A 24,331-nucleotide genomic window follows, 5' to 3' on the forward strand; every position below is an offset into this window, starting at 1 on the left:
GTTTTGAGTAGGTCAGGATTTTATTCTTTAGAATGTAGAAAATTGAAAAGAGGTTTAATTGAGGTATACAAAATTATGAGGGGTATAGATAGGATAAATGCAAGCAGACTTTTTCCGCTGAGTTTGGGTAGGATTACAACCAGATGTCACGGCTTAAAGGTGAAAGGTGAGAAGTTTAAGGGGAACTTCTTCATTCAGTGGGTCCAGAGAGCGTAGAAGAAGCTGCCAGCAGAAGTAGTCCATGTGAGCTCTTTTTTAACGTTTAAGAGAAGCTTGGATAGGTACATGGATAGTAGGGATATGTAGGGTTGTGGTCCAGGTACAGGTCATTGGGAGTAGGTAGTTTAAATAGTTTTGGTATCGACTAGATGGGCTGAGGGCCTGCTTCTGTGTTGTATCACTCTATTCCTGCCTCTCATCCACATAGCACCATCAGCACCATGCAACAATTTGGAAATGTCTGAGCCAGCATTTAAGAAAATAGGATTAATCATAGTACTAAAAAGGAGTGGGCTACACACACTCCCCTGTGGACTCCCATTGTCTATATCATACTCGGAGAAGTGAACAGTCATTCCCCCTTTACAAAATCCAGATTCGTGTGCAGTACTTTCCAGAAAACAAGAAAGCCTTGCTATAACCATTCATTCCATTATCTTACATATGTTTGAAGTTAGTGAAAGAGGTCTGTAACTGGAAGGACCCGATTGATCCTCACCAGGTTTCAATGTAGCGATAACAACCACTAATTTTCAGTTAGCAGGAAGTTGCCCTTCAACCCATATTATAAAGAATTTCAAATCCAACATAAGTTTCCAATCCGATAACCTAGTAAACTCACTATAACAAACATAATCTTTCCCAGGTGATGTCAGACCAGCACTATTAATAGCCCTTTTAAGTTCAGACAACGTAAATTCGATATCCAAGCAGGAACTGGAACATTCTTTTTTCTTGGCAATATGAGGATTGCTTGACAAAACTGTTTCTCTACATAACCTCTCCTTTACTTAAATTGGCTGAACTACGCACACTGACATATGTTTTTGCTAATAATTCTGCTTTTTCCAGAGTCAGTAACTGCAACCTTATCCCCACCAAACAAAACTGGTAATGCATCAAGTTTTCTAACTCTCCCTATTTTCTGTATTATACCACAAATTTTCCCAACATGAATCTCTTTCCAATGCTATCACAGTACGTTCTCCAACACATTTTATTTCTTTATTGAGATACAGTGCAAATTAGGCCCCTGCAGCTCTTCGAGCTGTGCTGCACAGCAAATCCTCTGATTTAATCTTAGCCTAATCACGGAACAATTTACAATGACCGATTAACCTATCAACTGGTATGTTTTTGAACTGTGGGAGGAAACCGACACAGTGATGGGAAGAGTGTGCAAACTCCTTACAGGAAGCTGCGAGAATTGAACCCAGATCACTGGTACTGTAAAGCGTTGTGCGAACCACTATGCTACTGTGTTGCCCCCAAGTGCCCTTCTCACTACTTTTCTAACCATAGTTTGAGCTCTTTTATATCCTATGAAAGACAAATAGACGTAACATTGCCCAACTTTCCTAAAATTTTTATTCCACTCCTTTAAAGCCTTTTTACACCCAGGGACAACTTTTATTTTATTATCTCTTAATGATCTGGGAATTGATTTCTTAGCTATTGACTTCAGTACAGAGCATACGGTATTACAAAGTTTGTATTGCTTAACCCGATTTCACCCAAAACTAAATGATCAGCAAATCTACTTTCATACAAATCATCGAATACATTCCAATTTGCCTTTTTAAAATTCCATGTGGGGATAAGAATCTTTCCTCTGATACACATCTATTCCCAATGTACAGATAATGGGGAAATGATCCCACCCCACTGTTGTATTGTTATACACTTCCCAGTTGCACACACTTGCTATATCCTTAGATACCAGCATAAGGTCTATAGTAGAAACAGCATTGCTAACAGATTTATCCTTGTACTCCTACCATCACTGATGCACACCGAACATTTTTCTTCTGGAAAGTCTTCCACCACCCCACTCACATTTGTGTCACAAAAACACCATATAGTACTATGAACATTGAAATCCCCACAGCATATCAACTTATTTTTCCTGTTTCCACCCACACTTTCTGATATATCAGGTGTTAACTTTTCACAAGGGTTATAAAAATGCATTATATGTACTTTACTATTCTTCCCAAAATTTCAACCATTGGCTCATAAGCAGCCCCAATCTCCAAAACTATGCGTTATCCCATTTTTGACAAAGGTAACCAACCCACCTCCATTGCCCATTTTCCCCATCACTCTTATGTCAACATAACCTTTTATCTTAAAACTTAGATGAGATTTCAAGCAGGTTTCCTGCATATATGCAACATCAGGTTTATTTGGTAAATCTTCAACAAACGTCTTAAATTCTTGACCATTAGCTAACAGGCTTCTAGCATTCCAGTGTAAGATTAGAAAAAACACTAACAACCCTCCTTTGAAGCCTGATTATTTTCTCCTCCATACAAGGCATCATTAATAACTTTTGGATGCAAGTCTTTTATCTTTAAATGTTTTCTGCATCTTTTAATATAATTTTAAATTTTCTGTCCTACTTTTAGTTTGTGCTGGCTGTACAGTTTACCACATTTGCCATGAAAGTGACAAAACTTTAGTTTATCAACAATTAGAGAATCATTTGATATACAATCATGCACTTTGCACATCGCCTTCAAACTATCTGTATATTAATATTGACAACTATCTTCTGTACTTTCTTCAGGGTATCTGCATATGATACGCCCATTTCCACTTGAACACGCTGTACGTCCACAGCTTTCTTCTATACAGGACACCCTGCTCGGGCAGAGCTATGTTCTCCTCCACAGTTCCTACATTTCAGCCTTACACCTTCTCAACAATTGCCATAATCATGTTCTCCACATCTATTACACCACCTTTTACCCTTACACACAGCTGCTACATGACCAAACCTCCGGCAGTGCACACATCTGAGGGGCCAGCACATAGACTCAAACCATAGAACTCATGCAACCTAAATTAACCCTATCTAGCAACTTTTTCCCATCAAATTTAATCAACACCGATAAACTATCTGTTCTAACTCCACCATAAAACCCGTTTAAACGTTTGGCATCTACAATTTAATTCCCCCCCCCACTAAATTATTTTTAACTTGGTCCAGGGATACATCTCGGGGCACTCCAGAGATTGTTCCCCAAAGCCCCTGTCGTTCAATATACAGGTAACTCCTTTGTGTTATTTTCCTACCTCTCAACAGCTTTTAATCCCAAAACCTTCTCACATTGCTTACTATCTTTTTAAAATACTAACAGTGCCTCACCTCTTAAAGGTTTTGCGCCCACAGTATTTCCAAATACTTTTTTTTGAAATCCTTAGTCTAACTGGATAAAAAGGTCCACATTCAAAGCTCAACCAAACCTTAAACTCTTCCTTCTTTCTTTTATTTAACTGCTGTCTATTGCTTTCCTCACTGGATGATAAACCACTAGTCCTCAATCTGCCGCTTATTTTTTCCGTTTCCCAGAAACCTGCCATTCGCTTTCCTCCATACAACTCCAATCACCCAACACCACCCCTCGTTCGCTACCTCCGTCACTTCGACCCTCGCCTGGGAGAACACCTCCAAAAGCAGGCTCGACTCGGTCCTTTGCTCCGATCCAATCTAACTCCTGAACTGTTCTGCGCACCGGTTTCACATCAGCTGATGTTTGGTGTCAGAATATAAAAGAACTCCGACTGTGTGGATTTCTGCCTGATGTTCTGGTTTACTCCGTCATCCCAAAAGCAGCTAGTAGGTCAAATTATCCTGCATTACCCCTCATTGTAGGCTCATGGCAAAAGCAATTGAGGGTGAGTTGGCAAGCTACAGGGAAATAAAGAGCGGTATTAGAAATTATACGACTACTGTTTTGAGAGCTGTTGTAGCCCCAAAGGGCGTTTGGCGTCCTAGTGTACCGTAATAAATAAAAACAATAAACTAGTTTAATGTACTCCAGGTTCTACTCAGAATTCCGTGATCATAGTTCCAGTTATGGGTGAGATGCGAGTACGAAATCAAATGTGCATCCAATGACAGGCAAAAGTCAGACGTGCTAATGCGGATCGCTCACAAAATGCAATTTTGTAATTGGTGTGATCTCACCTGGAAATGATCACCATCTCCATCTGGACCAGGTGAAATCACATTTTTGCTCGCTTAAAAACAAATTATGTGACTCAAACTCTGAACACGACTTGCAAAGTTGTAGTAATGTCGCATTTCGTAAATGCCCCTCACTGTCCATAACTACGCGACAGGCAAGCAGTCGGTTTTGGAAATGCTTTTCGTGACTTATCTGGTTGTACGTCCCGCTTTTCGGTTCGCCGATCGGCGTGTGGGAAATGGAGATCACGTGATCGATGGACCCTGTTTACCTGTCGCCTAGCAACCATCCGCTCCTCCGGGGAATCAGCCGGCGAGGGAAGTCAGTGTCTGAAGAACTGATTCGGACCTGCTGAGCCCATTCTTTTTCCGCAAGACAGTCAGTGTTAATTTGATGTGGGATTTGTGTCTGCAGCATTTAGTTTACCGTTGGTTACGTTCCCAAGTCCTGGGCCTGGTTCTTTGGTGAAGCCTTCGGCTATTGTGCTGCACCGTTGCGGACTGGTGCCGGAGGAGTTGCGGATACTGGCGAAGACCTTTGACCTTGCATGAACAACACATTGATCGTGCATGACTTGTCATAAATTTATTTTACTGTCGCTGGAAAAAATCCTTGATTTTACTCAAAAGATCGCCAATAATTCGAAGGTGAGCAAATTAGGAATGCAAATACTTGTTTACTCCAAGATTACATCTTGTTCAGTTAAATTGATGCATAGAACATTATGAAGGACTATTGGTGTTAATGTGTAACCGATTTCTTTTACTGAAATTAATCTGAATTAAACTATAACCATGTAAACAAATTTCCTTTTAATCTAGACGAATAGAGATTAGCCTAGCCGTACTCGGGAGAATAATTAGCGGGACAGGATATAAAATAGAGACAGGCAAAATACTGTATACGATGGAAATCAAACAGATTGCTTGAAATGCTCATATCAAATTGCATACGTGGAGACGGAAAGACAGACTACAGTGAGTTACCATTTCGGATTCCAGTAAGATATAACCCTTATTCCACAGAAATTGACTGCTGAGAAATTTCAAACGTAAAACAATGGATTCGTAGTTAAGTCATCCTTAAAGTGCTAAAATGGTGCTGGATGGGAGACCTGACCCAATATGCCATATTGTCACTGGATAAGTTTGAGGTGTGTGGGCACGTGGCCAAGTGGTTAAGGCATTGGACCAGCAACCTGAAGGTCGTGAGTTCGAGCCAAGGCAGGGGGTTGTGTCACTTAATCACACTGGTGGCCCTTGCCCTTCCCTTGGACAACATCGGTGTTGTGGAGAGGGGAGGGGAGACTTGCAGCATAGGCAACTGCTGGTCTTCCATACAACCTTGCCCAGGCCTGCATCCTGGAGAGTGAAGACTTTCCAGGCGCAGATCCCAGATCCATGGTCTCGCAAGACTAATGGATGCCTTAAAAAAGTTTTGAGAAGACAGATAAAGTAGGAGTTTCACAGTGAAAGTCATGGACTTCTGGAGTAACAACTGACACATATCAAAGTTGCTGGTGAACGCAGCAGGCCAGGCAGCATCTCTAGGATGAGGTGCAGTCGACGTTTCAGGCCGAGACCCTTCGTCAGGACTAACTGAAGGAAGAGTGAGTAAGGGATTTGAAAGTTGGAGGAGGAGGGGGAGATCCAAAATGATAGGAGAAGACAGGAGGGGGAGGGATAGAGCCAAGAGCTGGACAGGTGATTGGCAAAAGGGGATACAAGAGGATCATGGGACAGGAGGTCTGGGAAGAAAGACAAGGGGGGGGTGGGACCCAGAGGATGGGCAAGAGGTATATTCAGAGGGACAGAGGGAGAAAAAGGAGAGTGAGAGAAAGAATGTGTGCATAAAAATAAGTAACAGATGGGGTACGAGGGGGAGGTGGGGCCTAGCGGAAGTTAGAGAAGTCGATGTTCATGCCATCAGGTTGGAGACTACCCAGACGGAATATAAAGTGTTGTTCCTCCAACCTGAGTGTGGCTTCATCTTTACAGTAGAGGAGGCCGTGGATAGACATGTCAGAATGGGAATGGGATGTGGAACTAAAATGTGTGGCCACTGGGAGATCCTGCTTTCTCTGGCAGACAGAGCGTAGATGTTCAGCAAAGCGGTCTCCCAGTCTGCGTCGGGTCTCGCCGATATATAAAAGGCCACATCGGGAGCACCGGATGCAGTATATCACCCCAGTCGACTCACAGGTGAAGTGTTGCCTCACCTGGAAGGACTGTTTGGGGCCCTGAATGGTGGTACGGGAGGAAGTGTAAGGGCATGTGTAGCACTTGTTCCGCTTACACGGATAAGTGCCAGGAGGGAGATCAGTGGGGAGGGATGGGGGGGGCGAATGGACAAGGGAGTTGTGTAGGGAGCGATCCCTGCGGAATGCAGGGGGGGGGGAGGGAAAGATGTGCTTAGTGGTGGGATCCCGTTGGAGGTGGCAACTCGAAGGGAGTTCCTTACGTCTAGTCCATTCCGCAGTTTAGTTTTTGTTGCATTCATCGCAGAGATATGTTGGAAATGGAAGCAACGTTTTCAGTGCTTCTGTGTCGATCTCAGGATATTTTGCCTTGACTTTGATCCAGAACGCTGGCAGAGATGTTATGTCAAACATACTTTTCAGCCCCCGTCATTTGCAAGCTTGAGGAGTTGATCTCCTTCCCGCGCTGACATGGATGACGCATGCGTAATGAGCTCGCATGCGTTCGAGCTCAACAGTGGGCGTGAAGGGAATGAGGAAAGGTGCAGCTGACTCATATCGCCAAATCATATCGTTTCCCCGCGGCCCGGTAGCGCATGCCTTGCAACCCGGTACCGGTCCGCGGCCTGGTGGTTGGGGACCACTGTTCTAAGTGTTCCTGAAGGCACTCCATTTGCTGAGGTGAAGTGACAATAGAAGAAAATAAATGTATGGAGTAACCTTTGTGGGCTAGGATGCAATGCAGGAAGAAGAGTAATAGCCTCACTAGCTTAATAACATGCATGGAAATGAATTTGATCCCGTGGATTTCTGGAGGAATTATTTCAGTTTATGGTCTTTATTAAAATGTTTGATGAGATAGCAAACTAGTAAATTAGATGTAGCTAATTTAGATATTCAAAAGCCTGTCAATATGGTAGCTTATAATGGTTGAATGAAAGTAGAGTGAATGAACAAGTAACAAAGTAACGAAGTTAAAGTTTAATTGTTATTCAAAATTCAAAGTAAATTTATCATGTATGTCATCATACACAACCCTGAAATTCATTGTCTTGCAGGCATACTCAATAAATCTATAGAATAATGACCATAACAGAATCATTGAAAGACTACAACAACTTGGGCATTCAACCAGAGTGCAAAAGACAACAAAATGTGCAAATACAAAAAGAGAGTAATAATAATATATAAGCAACAAATATCAAGAACATAAGATGAAGAGTCCTCGAAAGTGAGTCCATAGGTTGAGGGAACATTTCAACGATGGGGCTAGTGAAGTTATCCCCTTATTTTAAGAGCCTGATGGTTGAGGGTAGTGACTGTTCCTGATGATATAAGTCCCCAGGCTTTTCCCAATGACAGCAATGGGATGAGGGCATGTCCTGGGTGATCGTAGTCCCTGATGATGGATGCTGCTTTCCTGTGAAAATGTTTCATGTAGATGTGCTCAATGCTGGGGAGGGCTTTACCAGTGATGAACTGGGCTGTATCCCTGACATTTGTGGAATTTTCCATTCAAGAGCTTTGGCATTTCTATTACCAGGCTGTGATGCAGCCATTCAATATGCTCTCCACTACACATCTATAGAAATTTGTCAGAGTTTCAGATGTCATACCAAATTTTCACAAACTCCTAAGGAAGTAGAGGCTCTGCCTTGCCTTCTTCATAATTGTACTAGCGTGCTGGGCCCAGGACAAGTCTTTTGAAATAATAGCACCAAGGAATTTAAAGTTGCTGACCCTCTCCACCTCTGCTGAGGACTGGCTGATGGACCTCGGGTTTCCTTCTCCTGAAGTCAATAATCAGCTCCTTGGTCTTATTGACATTGAGTAAAGGATTGTTGTTACAGCACAACTCAGCCAGATTTTCCAATCTCCCTCCTATATGCTGATTCATCACCACCCTTGATTTGGCCTGTGACAGTGGTGTCATCAGCAAACTTGAGTATGGCATTGGAGCTGTAGATCAGGGGATTAAGCATACAGCCTTGTGGTACATTTGTGCTGATGGAGATCATGGAGGAGATGTTCTTGCCAATCTGAATTGACTGGGGTCTGCAAGTGAGGAAATTGAGGATCCAATTGCATAATGAGGTATTGTGGCGTGTTAGTTTTGAGGGAGTGATGGTATTTAATGCTGAGCTGATGTATGGACTATAAATATGAGTACAGGCAAATGAAACAGCATTCCTCTGGGGCCAAGGTACAAGACACAGTACCAACAGTAAACAAATATATTGAAATAGACACCATCTGTGAACCCCTAAGAGCCAATGAAACGTGAGCCAATAGAATTCAGAGGACAACCCTGAGGTGCAAAGGCCTTGTCTGTACATCAACCAAGGCAACATCTCCTATGCCATCAGTTTCACCAATGAGTCAGTGAACTGGACTCACATTAATCTGCATCGCCAATGTCCAACAGGGTCTTGTGATCTCAACAAGAACATCCGAGAGAATAACCTGCATTTGGATTGTGCACCAACTCCATGCACAGCTTCTAAAGCCTTCTTTCCTGGGTGGCTGAAGCAGACTTCAAATGGTGCACAACAAGTCTAGCTCCACTGATATCCAGCAACTGGCTAGTGGGGTAGACCTGCAATACCTGCTGTTAATATCCAGCAGTGTCTTGTGATCATGAAAAATACATAAAGAATGAACAATTACACATTTGTTTGGACCCAGAGAGGTTGTTGCATCCGAACGCGCCACCATTTTACCTCAAGTCATATGATTTTTCACAGGCCTTAACGCTGAAAGTGGAAGCTTGTTTCTCTGTTCATGTTTTTTTGAGAACCTGAATGGCACAGATAAAGCTTACACTTATGGCCCATTTCTAAATGTCCTTTAAAATTTGCGGTGATCTGCTATTTTGATTCACTGCAGTTGATTTGGTAAAGGTACTTACTGTTCTCTGTCTTTGAGGAAGAGGTTCAAGGAGAAAATGGCATATAGCTTCAGCAGTTGTGGTGTTGCGTATAAAAGTTGGGGCAACATGTTTGGCAAGACATTGATGAGACCACACATGGAGTATTGGGTGCAGTTCTGATTACCTTGTGATTAAGCTAGAGATGGTGCAGAAGAGATTTACAACTTTTATTGCCTGCAAGGATTGCAGTGTTGCGGTATAAACACAGACTACATATACTGCGACGACACTGGTGCCAAGCTGTATCGGCCCTTGGACTACATCAGTGATGTGGAGAGGAGGAACCCGCTGCATGGGCAACAGCCAGTTCTTCAAATCTTCCCACCCAGGCTTGTGCCCTGGAGAGGAAACAGTCCACCGGAGGCTTTTGGAATCAATGGCTGCCTATATATTCGGTAGCAGTGATCCCTGCCCTCCTAAATGCTGCTGAGACTTGGATTACCCGCTGCAAGCATCTCAAGGCATGAGAAAAATACCACTTCCTTTGTATCTCTAAAAATATTCCAGACTCACTAGAAATGTAAGCTGCCTGTCCATCCTGTCAGTCACTATCTGCTCCATCTATTGAAAGAGACTGGGATTTCCATGTTTGTCTCATTGGTCACCTCAGGACCCACACAACAGGAATAGAACGGAGGAAATCATCCCCGATCACAAGGGATTACATACGGAGACAGTTTATTCAAGGAGTTTAACCACTTCAAAGGTTTTTCCAGCAAGAAGAACATGTTTCTTTATTGAAATTCTTATTGATTAACGAGTTTCAAAAAAGATTTTCAGAGGTTAGGATTTCAAAAAGAGGATCAGGATATCACTGCAGCAAGTTCTGCATTTCTGAACCTAACTCGGGAGGTTGCTGTTAGTTTGCATTTTAATGCTGGCATCGGCCATATGTTCACTGTCATTACAATTGCAAAATCAGGGCATCTTCTTTCTCTTGTCAATTTGTGTGCTGTGTTTTGTCAACTTGTAGTTCTGTGATCATGATTTGGATGCCCGCATTGATTGGTCTCACAGCAAACAATCCTCTGAACAACAAGCTGTAAACATATTCAGAAAAGTGTAGGGGAGTAGAAACTATAGCAGCTTCTCCCAATAAGGATGAGTCATTTGTTCAAGGAAAAAATACATTTACAGCAACATACACAAAATGCTGGAGGAATTTAGCAGGTCAGGTAGCGTCCATAGAAAAGAGTAAACAGTAAATGTTTTGGGCTGAGACCCTTCTTCAGACTGAAGAAGGGCCTCCTCGGTCCTGAAGAAGGTTCTAGCCTAAAACATAAACAGTTTACTCTTTTCCATAGATGCTACCTGACCTGCTGAGTTTCAACAGCATTTTATGTGTGTTGATTTGGATTTCCACCATTTGCAGATTTTCTCATGTTTGAAATATATTTACGTGTTGTATACATGAAACCCTAATCTCAGATACTTAACAACAGTACAAATAATAATCTTGATCGATGAGAAGTACCCAGCTATTTCCATTCTGATTAGGGACAATACTATCACTTCTTTCACTATTATAATACAATAACAGTGAAGAACAAATTCGAGGTTCTACAAAACTTCACCATTATTGAACAGCAATGGGAAAACCTCAGAGACAGCATAATACAAGCAGCACAAGAGGTGATTCCCAAACAATAGAAAAAAAGCTAAAAAGAAATGGATGACAGAAGAAATTGTGAATCTTACGGAACAAAGAAGAAAATGTAAGGAAAACGAAAAAGCCTACATATCCTTGCATGCACAGATAAAAACCAGGTGCAAGGAAGCAAAAGAAAAGTGGCTTAAGGACAAATGTGAGTTAATAGAACTATTTGCAGAAGATCAACAACAGCAAACACATGCACAACAAGATCAAAGAGGTCACGAATCGGAAGAAAAGCAGGGCAACAACAGGATGTATAAAAGCAAAAGATGGCTCTACAATTATGGAAAAAGGAAAAATAATGCAAAAATGGTCAGGATACACCAAAGACCTATACGACGACAAAGACCGAGAGGACAACTTTGATATTGGCAACAACAACGAGGGCCCAGCAATACTGAAAGAAGAAGTGGAACATGCTATAAAGAAAATGCGAAAGGGAATATCATCAGGACCAGATAACATTCCAGTTGAACTGTAGGAAGTGCTAGAAGATTTTGGTGTAGAGAAATTAACAATCTTATTGAATAGAATATACAACAGTGGCAAAGTACCAGAAGATCTTTTAAAGACAGTATTCATTGCACTGCCAAAGAAACCAGGTGCAACAGAGTGTGGACAACACAGAACAATTAATTTAATGAGCCACCTCACAAAAATTCTACTTACAACCATCATGCTCAGAATAAGAAACAAAATTAAACCAGAGATAGTGAAGAACAGTGCGGCTTTGTCGAAGGCAAGAGAACATCAAGTGCCACTTACATTCTCAGGAATATTATTGAACGGTCAATAGAAGTACAACAAGACCTATATTTCTGTTTCATTGACTACACAAAAGCCTTTCACACAGTGAAACACCATGTCATCATGAAAATGCTTAAAAATATTAATATCGATGGAAAAGATCTAAGAATAATCAGAAATCTCTACTGGCATCAAAGTGCAGCCATACAGATAGACGACGAGATTGGTGAATGTCAGCCAATAAAGCGAGGAGTCAGACAGGGTTATGTTCTATCACCAGACCTGTTCTCCCTGTACAGTGAAAACATCATGAGAACCATACAAACCTACCTGGAATAAGTATAGGAGGATACAATATCAACAACCCCCGCTATGCAGATGATACAGTACTGATAGCAAACAGTGAAGTAAATTTTTAAAAACTAGTATCTACCATCAACACAGAGAGCGAAAGACATGGCCAAACCTTAAACAAAAAGAAAACTGAAGTAATGGTAATATCAAAGAAACCTGATATCTTAAACTGTAGATCATATCGGGAAATGAAATCCTGAAACAAGTTCACAACTTCAAGTACCTTGGATCATGGGTAACATCTGATGGCAAATGCGAAACGGACATAAAAGCAACAATAGCAATGGCAAGAACAGCATTTACAGAAATGAGAAACATCCTAATGAACAAGAAAGTAACAATTGACATCCGCCTTAGAACTCTCAGCTGCTACATTCTTCCTATATTGATGTATGGCTGCGAGTCATGGACCATCACAAATGCAATGGAAAAAAGAATCAATGCAGCAGAGATGTGGTTCCTCAGAAGAATGCTATGCATATCATATACGGACAGGATAACCAACGAAGAAGTTCTACAGAGAACGAAAACAAAACGTACATCACTTTAAAAAAAAATCAGAAAACAGCAATCAAAATTCTTTGGACACATCATGCAAAGAGACATTAGAACATTTAGTTACAACTGGAAAGCTGGAAGGAAAAAGAAGCAGAGACAGACAGAATGAAAACGACAGATGGAATAACATGGTGGTTAGAAACAGGGGAGGCAACAACTACAATTGGGAGGGTCAGAGACGGTGATGGATGGAGGGACATGATCGTCCGCACTGAGCGGCAAGGCACCTGAATGAATGAATATAATAAAACATGTTCAAAGGTCAAAGGTCCAATTTAATGTCAGAGAAATATATACAATATACATCCTGAAATGCTTTTTTCTTCACAAGCATCCACCGTGAAAACAGAGAGGTGCCCCAAAGGATGAACGACAGATAAACATAAGAACCCCAAAGTAACCCCCAGCTCCCCTCCCTCCTGTGTGTACGTGGCAGTGAGCAACAATCCCCCCCCCAATTGGCAAAAAAAAGCAAGCTTCAGCACTGTCGCCAAGCACTCAAACTGAGCAAAGCAATGGCAAAGACACAGACTTGCAGTTACCTCAATGACTTTGCGTTACACCCGGCATTTGACATACTGCAGATTCTCTCTCTCCCTAATAAGGGAGAAAAAGGTGTCTCCATTTTCCCAGCAAGCAGGGAGACATAACAAACAACTCACTGGTTTCGATGTTAAAAGTCCGTTGCATCGCCACTCTGTGCCCGGGACCCTGGGACTTCGGGCCCACAGCAGGTATCCCAACTCCCCTGATGATACATAGGTCTCCTGCCATGACAGCAACCCTTGATCTGCCTGTCTCAGAGCCCCAAGATCTTAGGCTTCTGAACTTGGCCAGACTTTCAGGCCGAACCTTTGGTGTGCCAAACAATGGCCAGTCCTGAAACCCCAAGAACGGGTCCCATTCCCGCAAAGAGCTGAAGTCAGTGTGTAACTCCAGGTCAGGGTCTTCAAAAGAATGCTGAAAGGGAAAAATAGAGATACTAAAGATGGAAATAGAGCTGTTTCTGAAGATACAAGTGAAGGAGTCGCCATTTAGCACCATCTTAAATTCGCTCTGCCTTCATGTGTGTATTTTGTTAAAAGTTACATTTCTAGGCACAGCATTACAAATAGACACTCTTACCAGGAAATGGTTATCACAGGAGAGCCCATCTTTAAACGTATGGATGGAAATTACAATGGACATTTACAAAATGGAGAAGATAACAGCATCTGTTATCATAAGTTGGAGCAATTTGATTCATACTGGAAAAAATGGTTCAACGACATAACACCTCATAGGCCTGATTTTATTCTCACAAATCAATGAATATGTTGTAAAAAAAAAAAGATCACTCCCTACTTGTGCATAGTTTTCTCCTTTTGCTTGTTCTTTCTTTCCTATCTTTTCTATAGGTGTATTCCTCAGATAAATATTATGTGGAGATTTGTGGCAAATATGATTATATGATATATATGTACAATATCTGAAATACATCTTATGGAAATGTTTGTTTGATGTTGAACTTATAAATTACAAAAAAAATTACAAATAGACAAATAAAAGGGAAAAAAGTCATCTAGATTTTGTGACTGTAATGAAAGCAAAGGTAGCAAACATTAGATTGAGTCATTGTCCAATCTTTCCAATCTTTACAATTAGACTTTTTGAAATACTTGAAATGTATCAAATAGTTTAAACCTTTACTTTGTAAAACATAATTCATCCATATCAACTTATTTGTGTATTTCTTTTGTAAAACATATCTTTATTATTGATTATACATAGGATGGGTAAGAAGCAAAAGAAGGAAGTGGAACAATCTCCTAAAGATACAGTAAGTTACGGTTTTAAACATAAAATCTGCAAATGATCATAAACTACTGAGTAAAATTTTTCACGTGGCGACTATTTTGTTTAAAACCTTAGAGTCAGAGTCATAGTTTGAGGATAAAGGCGAAGCCTTTTAGGACTGAGATTTGGAAAAACTTCTTCACACAGAGTGGTGAATCTGTGGAATTCTCTGCCACAGGAAACAGTTGAGGCCAGTTCATTGGCTATATTTAAGAGGGAGTTAGATATGGCCCTTGTGGCTAGGGGGATCAGAGGGTATGGAGGGAAGGCTGGTGCAGGGTTCTGAGTTGGATGATCAGCCATGATCATAATAAATGGCTCGAAGGGCCAAATGGCCTACTCCTGCACCTATTTTCTATGTTTTCTATACAGCACAGAAAGAAGAATTCAGCTCACCATATCCATATCCATTCCATGTTGACAGATAATCTAATACTCATCTGTCCTAATCCCATTTTCCAGCACTTGTTCTGCAGCTTGCTTTGCTTTAAAAATCTAACTGCATATCCAGATACTTCAATGTTGTGAGTGTACTTGTCTAGTGCATCCCAGATTGCAACTACCTTCTTGATTGGGAAAAAAAAATCCTTACATCATCTCTAAACCTTTGCCCCCTGACTTTAGACATCCCTGTTTTTGGGGAAAGGTTTCTTACTATCTACTCTATCAATGCCCTGCACAATTTTGTACACCTCGAGTAAGCCCCTTATTCAGTCTCCTCTTTTACAATGAAAATAATCCCAGCCTATGTAGTTTCATCCCATGTTTGAAACTTTCTATCCCAGGCAATATGTAATTTTTACTTCATTCTTTCAAAAGCAATCATATTCTTTATATAGTTTGGCTATTAGAACTGCACATAATATTCCAGCTTTGGCACCATGATCTATATTACCTTATGTTCTATGCTCTAGTTACTGAAAGCAACCATACTACATCTTGCCTTTATTAGTAGCTCCCAAAATATATTGCCTTGCACTTCTCAGGATTAAATTCCATCTGCCATTGTTCTGCTTAAACAGCTTATCAATCTTGTTCTGTAGCCGAAGCCTACCCTTCTCACTATGAACAGCACCACCAATTTTTGTGCTATCTGCAAACTTATTAATCATATCTCCTAGTTCACATCCAAGTCAGCAATGTATGTAAACCACTGTAAGAGTCCCAACATTGACCCGTGTACATCACTGCTCAAGGCTTATGAAATCATAACAATAACCTTCCACCATAATCATTTGCTGCTATTTATCAAGTCAACTTTGGATCTAATTTGCTAACTTGCCTTGGTTCTATGGGCTTTAACTTTTTGGAATTGCTTTCAGTGTGTGTCCTTGACCAAGGTTTTAATGGTCCACAGAGGCTACATCAGCCACACTGTCCTCATCAATATATTTTGTTACTTAATTTGAAAAAGAGTCAAATGAGTCAGATAACATATCTAACAATAAAGTTGTGCTGACTACCCCAATCAACTAATCCCTCAGAACTCTTTCCAGTACCTTCCTTACCCATGAAGTTAGAATCACTAGCTTGTAATTAACTATCTTATCTCTGCTGTCATCCTTGAATAAAGACAGGAGAATTTGTGGTCTTCGATCTGTGGTCAGTTTTAAACATCTCTATTAAGACTTCAGCAATTGTCTCCCGTAGTAGCCCAGGCCTTGGGGATTTAGCCATCATCATCTCCATTCATACATCCTCCTTTTCAATGTTAACATGCTCTAGCATATCCTGTTCCCCTCCCTTCCCTGAAATCTGCAGCCACAATACCTTTCTCCTCAGTGAACACTAAATTGGCTGTTTGATACTTGAGATTGAGATATGATAAAACACAACTTTACATTATGTTTGAGTTTTTGTTTTCATTTACCACCAAGTACAAGGTAAGCTTTCTGGGAAAACCAGAAAGCATATGTTTGCAGTTATTATTCAGAGAACTGGGCAAATGTGCAGCATCATAGCAGCAGGGGACTGTCCATACCAGACAGTATCAGTCAGCATCATAGCAGCAGGGGACTCAGTAGCTATGGAATCCATGATTCACCTTCCAGCTGAAAATCCTACTTCTCTCAATTGTTCTCAGTTTTGTTTCTATTGTCAAGCCAATTTTACATGCATAGTTTATTATCTTTTTAAAAAGCCTCAAGTAGAATATTATTCCACGTACATCGCATGTCAGACGGGTTGTCTGTACGGGGATCTGGCCTCCGCCAAGAGAGCACAAGGGCGGCCCCATCTTCATTTCAAAGACGTTTGCAAGAGAGACATGAAGTCACTGAAAAGGTACGTTGAAAGGTGGGAGGACACCGCAAGCGATCGCCCTCACTGGAGGCTGGAACTACGCAGAGGTCTAAAAAGAGGAGAAGTGAAGCTGAGGCTTGCTGCTGAAGAAAAGCGCACTCGTCGGAAAAACAGCACCAAGGCAACACTGGAGGACAGTGCCTTCAAGTGCAGTCGCTGCAGCCGACACTGTCACTCTCGTGTGGGAATCTACAGCCACAACAGATGCTGCTTCACCAACACAGACTGAAGCAAGACTTTCCAGGCGCAGATCCATGGTCTCACGAGACCAACGGATGCCACCACAGAATATTATTAAATGTCTTAAAATTGCCTTAATTCTATTCCTTGGTAATTGTTTCAAATAATTCATGCAATATGCCTATTTTATTCTAAATAAGTTTCCTAATAGCCGAGAAGAGTCTCTTAGATTTACACTATTAGCATCCTTACAAATTATTAATGAGGTTTATGTTCTCGATCAATTCACAAAAGAATCCATCAACTTAATACTAAATGACAGTACTTCCTCTAACTTGGGTGTTTTTAATGTTTTTATCATAAAGTATGTCAAATCACTTTACAGAATGGTGTCTGAATTCTCTAACCCATTCTACTGAAAAGGCTAAGATCTTAATTGGGATTTTTGGTCCCAGAACTTATGATTGCTTTTATTTATTTAATTTTTATTTAGAGATACAGTGAGGAATAGGAACTTCCAGCCCTTCAAGCCATGCCACCAGCAATCCCTGATTTAACTCTGGCCAAATCACAGGAAAATTTACAATGACCAATTAACGTACTAACTGATACATCTTTGGACTGTGGGAGGAAATCGGAGCACCTGGAGGAAACCCATGAATTCCACAGAAAGGATGTACAAAGTCCTTACAGAGGACGCCGGGATTGAACTCCGAACTCTAACACCCTCCCCAACATAAATACATTGCTAGAGAACAATTAGAGTGGGCACTTAAAGAGTGATTCCACACATGATGGGGCCAATCATCACAATCTCAAAAAATTATTGTATGATATCCTTGGTGAAATATCCTCACCCAAAACATATTCAGCTGGCTTTATATGTGTCCTCAGACCATTACTTCAAGGAATAGCATTTTTGCTTATGATTTCAGGATTCGGTTCCATTTACAACACCTAATGACAACATATGAATCAAACTGAATGTGATCCACAATCACACACACTCAAATAGCAGATAACGTCATGGTATCAAATAAGTAAAATTCCACTAATTCCATTTGTACCAACATCTCTGCTTTCTCCACCATATTCATCCGAGGCAAATGAGGAATCAATATTTAACAAAAGTCTTACTGGGCTAGGCACATCAACAACAAGGGCAGGGTATAGTTTTGGTGCCCTGGGTTTAGGAAGAGATCCTTTCTGAACTCTTCCACAATCAACATCAGAAGAGTAATTCATTACTTGCCTCCGTGACCTTGGCTGCACCTGCGGTCAAAGATCTTGATTACCACCAATAGAAGAGCCAGAAGTCTAGGTAGGGGCACTGCTATTAGAATCAATATTCATATCCTCTGCATCTGCACAAATACAATGTATATTTTTCAGAGTGGAATGTATCAATTTTGCAAAATTTTGTTAACAGCATCGTCCCACTGTGGCACCCACCACCAAAAGAAATAAAAACACAGTTAGGGCAAATCATCGCTTATAAACTTTTAAGTTGTACATCTTCCACACTGTTGCTTCATTGATATTGGATTAGAATCCTGGAATTCTCCATACAATACTTATATGAAACTATTAATGCCACACACTGTTTGTTTATTTAAGCAACTACCCAACACCGCATTTCCTGGATAGATGAAGATTATTAGTAAGTGGTCATTGTAAGCATCCTCCTCTTCCTCCTGAGAACCGTGATAACTGTGAGGAGATGTATAAAGAGGAAGAAAACATCTAATGTTGGAATTCCAAAGAGAAAGATGGTTGAATATTGTGATAATAATTGTTGGTTAGAAAAATGGAGCAGAGATCGTAGGAAAGCATAAGAAGTTGCAATCAGAGAAATGATGACTTTAAGATAGAGAAATGAAAGGCAATAGAATAATTTTACAGATAATACACAGATAGAGATCTTATATATTTGGTTTTAGGGAAAGACATTAAGACAAAGTCAGAATTAGGTTTATTATCACCAGCATGTGACAGGAAATTTGTTAACTTAGCAGCAGCAGTTCAATGCAATACATAATCTAGCAGAGAAAAAAAAATGAAGTAAAAATAATAATAAACAAGTAAATCAATTACAGTATATGTATATTGAATCGAATTATAAAAACGTGCAATACAGAAATACTGTATATTTTTTAAAAAGTGGGGTAGTGTCCAAAGATGTGCTGGAGGTTTTGGAAAGCATCAAGTTGGATAAGTCACCGGGATCGGACGGGATGTACCCTAGGCTACTGTGGGAAGCGAGGGAGGAGATTGCTGAGCCTCTGGCAATGAGCTTTGCATTATCAATGAGGACAGGAGAGGTTCCGGAGGATTAGAGGGTTGCGGATGTTGTTCCCTTATTCAAGAAAGGGAGTAGGGATAGTCCAGGAAATTATAGGCCAGTGAGTCTTATTTCAGTGGTTGATAGGTTGATGGAGAAGATCCTGGGAGACAGGATTTATGAAAATTTAGAGAGGCATAATATGATTAGGAATAGTCAGCATAGCTTTGTCAAAGGCAGGTCGTGCCTTACGAGCCTGTTTGAATTTTATGAGGATGTGACTAAGCACATTGATGAAGGTAGAACCATAGTTGTAGTGTATATAGATTTCAGCAAGGCATTTGTTAAGACAAGGCTTATTGAAAAAGTAAGAAGGCATGGGATCCAAGGGGACATTGCTTTGTGGATCCAATACTGGCTTGCCCACAGAAGGCAAAGAGTGGTTGTAGATAGGTCATATTCTGCATGGAGGCCGGTGACCAGTGGTGTGCCTCAGGGATCTGTTCTGGGACCTCTACTCGTTGTGATTTTTACAAATGACCTGGATGAGGAAGTGGAGGGATAGGTCAGTAAATTTGCTGATGACACAAAGGTTGGGGGTGTTGTGGATAGTGTGGAGGGCTGTCAGAGGTTACAATCGGACATTGATAGGATGCAAAACTGGGCTGAGAAGTGGCAGATGGCGTTCAACCCAGATAAGTGTGAGGTGGTTCATTTTGGTAGGTCAAATATGAAGGCAGAATATAGCATTAATAGTAAGACTCTTGGCAGTGTGGAGGATCAGAGGGATCTTGGGGTCCGAATCCATTGGACACTCAAAGCTGCTACACAGATTGACTCAAACACGAGGAAATCTGCAGATGCTGAAAATTCAAGCAACACACACAAAATGCTGGTGGAACATGGCAGGCCAGGCAGCATCTATAGGAAGAGGTACAGTGGACGTCTTGGGCCGGGACCCTTCATCAGGACTAACTGAAAGAAGAGATAGTAAGAGATTTGAAAGTGGGAGGGGGAGGGGGAGATCTGAAATAATAGGAGAAGGCAGGAGGGGGAGGGATGAAGCTAAGAGGTGGGAAGTTGATTGGCAAAAGGGATACAAGGCTGGAGAAGGGAGAGGATCATGGGACAGGAGACCTAGGGGGAGGGGAGCACCAGTGGAAGATATAGTCAGAGGGAGGAAAAAAAGAGAGAAAGAAAGGGGAAAACAAATAAAAAATAATAAATAAAGGATGGGGTAAGAAGGGGGGGGAGGGGCATTAACGGAAGTTAGAGAAGTTAATATTCATGCCATCAGATTGGAGGCTACCCAGATGGACTATAAGGTGTTGTTCCTTCAACCTGAGTGTGGCTTCATCTTGACAGTAGAGGAGGCCATGGATAGACATATCAGAATGGGAACGGGACGCGGAATTAAAATGTGTGGCCACTGGGAGATCCTGCTTTCTCTGGCGGACAGAGCGCAGGTGTTCAGCGAAACGGTCTCCCAGTCTGTGTCGGGTCTCGCCAATATATAGAAGGCCACACCAGGAGCACCGGACGCAGTATATCACCCCAGCCGACTCACAGGTGAAGTGTCACTTCACCTGGAAGGACTGTCTGGGGCCCTGAATGGTGGTGACGGAGGAAGTGTAGGGACACGTGTAGCACTTGTTCCGCTTACAAGGATAAGTGCCAGGAGGGAGATCGGTGGGAAGGGAGGGGGGGGATGAATGGATAAGGGAGTTGCGTAGGGAGCGATCCCTGTGGAAAGCAGAAAGGTGGGGGGAGGAGGCAAAGATGTGCTTAGTGGTGGGATCCAGTTGGAGGTGGCAGGAGTTACGGAGAATTATATGTTGGACCCGGAGGCTGGTGGGATGGTAGGTGAGGACAAAGGGAACCCTATCCCTGGTGGGGTGGCAGGAGGATGGAGTGAGAGCAAATGTACGTGAAATGGGGGAGACGCGTTTGAGAGCAGAGTTGATGATGGAGGAAGGGAAGCCCCTTTCTTTAAAAAAGGAGGACATCTCCTTCGTCCTGGAATGAAAAGCCTCATCCTGAGAAATGCCCCTCCTCCCCTTCTTACCCCATCCCTTATATTTTTTTTATTTCCCCCCTTTCTTTCTGTCTTTTTTTTCTCCCTCTGTCCCTCTCACTATATCTTCCTCTGGTGCTCCCCTCCTTCTTCCTTTCCACCTAGGCCTCCTGTCCCATGATCCTGTCCCTTCTCCAGCCTTGTATCCCTTTTGCCAATCAACTTTACAGCTCTTAGCTCAATCCCTCCCCCTCCTGTCTTCACCTATCATTTTGGATCTCCCCCTCCCACTTTCAAATCTCTTACTATCTCTTCTTTCAGTTCGTCCTGACACAGGTTGACTGTGTGGTTAAGAAGGCATATGGTGCATTGGCCTTCACCAATTGTGGGACTGAGTTTAAGAGCCAAGAGGTAATGTTGCAGCTATGTAGGACCCTGGTCAGACCCCACTTGGAGTACTGTGCTCAATTCTGGTCGCCTCACTATAGGAAGGATGTGGAAACCATAGGAAGGGTGCAGAGGGGAATTACAAGGATGTTGCTTGGATTGGGGAGCATACTTATGAGAATAGGTTGAGTGAACTCGGCTTTTTCTCCTTGGAGCGACGGAGGATGCTAGGTGACTTGATAGAGGTGTACAAGATAATGAGAGGCAGTGATTGTGTGGATAGACAGAGGCTTTTCCCCAGGGCTGAAATGGCTAGCACGAGAGGGCATAGTTTTAAGGTGCTTGGAAGCAGGTACAGAGGAGATGTCGGGTAAGATTTTTACGCAGAGAATCGTGAGTGCGTGGAATGGGCTGGCGGTGGCAGTGGTGGAGGCGGAAACGATAGGGTCTTTCAAGGGACTCCTGGATGGGTACATGGAGCTTGGAAAAATAGAGTGCTATGGGGTAAAGCCTACATAGTTCTAAGGTAGGGACATGTTCGGCACAGCTTTGTGGGCCAAAGGGCCTGTATTGTGCTGTCTGTTTTCTAGGTTTCTATGATTCAACGTCCATTTAGGAATCAGATGGCAGAGGGGAAGAAGATGTTCCTGAATCACTGAGTGTCTGCCTTCAGGCTTCTGTACCTCCTACCTGATAGTAACAGTGAGAAAAGGGCATGCCCTGGGTGCTGGAGGTCCTTAATAATGGACGCTGCCTTTCTGAGTCACCGCTCCCTGAAGATGTCCTGGATACTTTGTAGGCTAGTACCCAAGATGGAGCTGACTGGATTTACAACCCTCTACAGCTTCTTTTGGTCCTGTGCGGTAGCCCCTCCATACCAGACAGTGATGCAGCCTGTCAGAATGCTCTCCACTGTACAACTATAGAAGTTTTTTGAGTGTATTTGTTGACATGCCAAATCTCTTCAAACTCCGAATAAAGTATAGCCGCTGTCTTGCCTTCTTTATAACTACATCAAAATGTTGGGGCCAGTTTAGATCCTCAGCGATCTTGACACCCAGGAACTTGAAGTTGCTCACTCTCTCCGCTTCTGATCCCTCTATTAGGATTGGTATGTGTTCCTTCGTTTTACCCTTCCTGAAGTCCACAATCAGCTCTTTCGTCTTACTGATGTTGAGTGCCAGGTTGTTACTGTGGCACCACTCCACTAGTTGGCATATCTCATTCCTGTACGCCTTCTTGTCACCACCTGAGATTCTACCAACAATGGTTGTATCATCAGCAAATTTATGGATGGTATTTGAGCTATGCCTAGCCACACGGTCATGGGTATATAGAGAGTAGAGCAGTGGGCACACACCCCTGAGGTGCACCAGTGTTGATTGTCAGCGAGGAGGATATGTTATCACCAATCTGCACAGATTGTGGTCTTCCGGTTAGGAAGTCGAGGATCCAATTCCAGAGGGAGGTACAGAGGCCCAGGTTCTGCAACTACTCAATCAGGATTGTGGGAACGGTGAGTTATATGAATGCTGAGCTATAGTCGATGAACAGCATCCTGAGATAGGTGTTTGTGTTGTCCAGGTGAGTAGAGATCAGAATTAAGGAAAGTTCAGTCATTGATTGCGGCTTCCTAAATCGTTGTAGCCTCCTGAAAGTAGCTATGCAGGTTGATAGGGCATTAAAGAAGAGGTATGTTAAGCTTGCCTTTTTTAGTTTAGGCATTGAGTTGAAGAATCAAGAAGCTATTATGTAGCAGTATAGAAGTTTAGTTTGGCTGCATTTGGAGTATTGTATTCAGTTCTGGTCATCCCATTTTAGAAGGATGTGGAAGTTTTTGGAGAAGGCACCGAAGAGACTTACCGGGATGCTCTCTGGAATAGAGGCCATCTGCTATGAGGAGAGTTTCGATTTTGGCTTGGGTTGTTTTATTCTGGAGCAGCCGAGGTTGAGGAGACCTAAAGGAAGTTTATACGTTTATGAGAGGCATTGATGACCAAGGTCCAGTGCCAGAGGGTATGCGTTTAAGATGAAAGGGATAGACTCAAAAGAGTAATGCAGGGCCAGTTTATTTTTCATGGACTGCTGTCAAAGTGTGGTAGTAAATTCAAATATGACAGAGACTTTTAAGAGGCTCTTGCATGGAAACATGAATGTGGAGAGAATGGAGGGATATGGACATTGTGTATGTAGAAGGGATTAGTTTATTTAAGCATTTAATTACTAGTGGGCCAAAGGGCATAATCCTATACTTCATTGCTCTATGTTCACTATGATGGGGTTATACTACAAGCCTCTGAATAACCAGTAAGAGAGACAGAAATTGTTATGTTGGCTGATTATGGAAAGTCCTCGGCGTTTTTTTGCATATGTCACAAACAAAAGGATCACAAGGTAGCTTGTAGGACCATTCAGTGGTAAAGGTGGGAGTAGAGGCAGAGGAAATGGGTAAGGAACTAAACCAATACTCCACTTTGGTATTCACCAAGGAGACTTACTTACAAACTGCCTGTTATGCCACTGGTGTTTAGGGCAGCAATGAATGTCCTCTGTCTCTGCCTGTTTAAGACCATAGGATATAGGAGCAGAATTAGGCCATTTGACCCATCGTGCCTGCTCCACCATTTCATCATGGCTAATACAATTTTCCTTACAGCCCCAATCTCAGGCCTTTTCTTTGTATCCTTCATACCCAGACCA

General features: G+C 42.0%; 1 protein-coding gene across 1 annotated transcript in view; it reads left to right on the forward strand.

Moving 5' to 3' along the window:
• The first annotated feature begins 4,491 nt into the window (after positions 1 to 4,491).
• The window catches only part of armc3 (armadillo repeat containing 3), a 105,842-nt gene continuing 86,002 nt past the window's right edge, over positions 4,492 to 24,331 (forward strand). Inside the window, exons 1-2 of the mRNA XM_072253828.1 lie at positions 4,492 to 4,840; positions 14,403 to 14,451. Of these exons, the coding sequence (XP_072109929.1) occupies positions 14,404 to 14,451 (48 nt within the window). The 5' untranslated portion in view covers positions 4,492 to 4,840; position 14,403. The remainder of the gene's footprint in view (positions 4,841 to 14,402; positions 14,452 to 24,331) is intronic.

This window comes from Mobula birostris, chromosome 3 (genome assembly GCF_030028105.1).
Source record: "Mobula birostris isolate sMobBir1 chromosome 3, sMobBir1.hap1, whole genome shotgun sequence".
NCBI lineage: Eukaryota > Metazoa > Chordata > Chondrichthyes > Myliobatiformes > Myliobatidae > Mobula > Mobula birostris.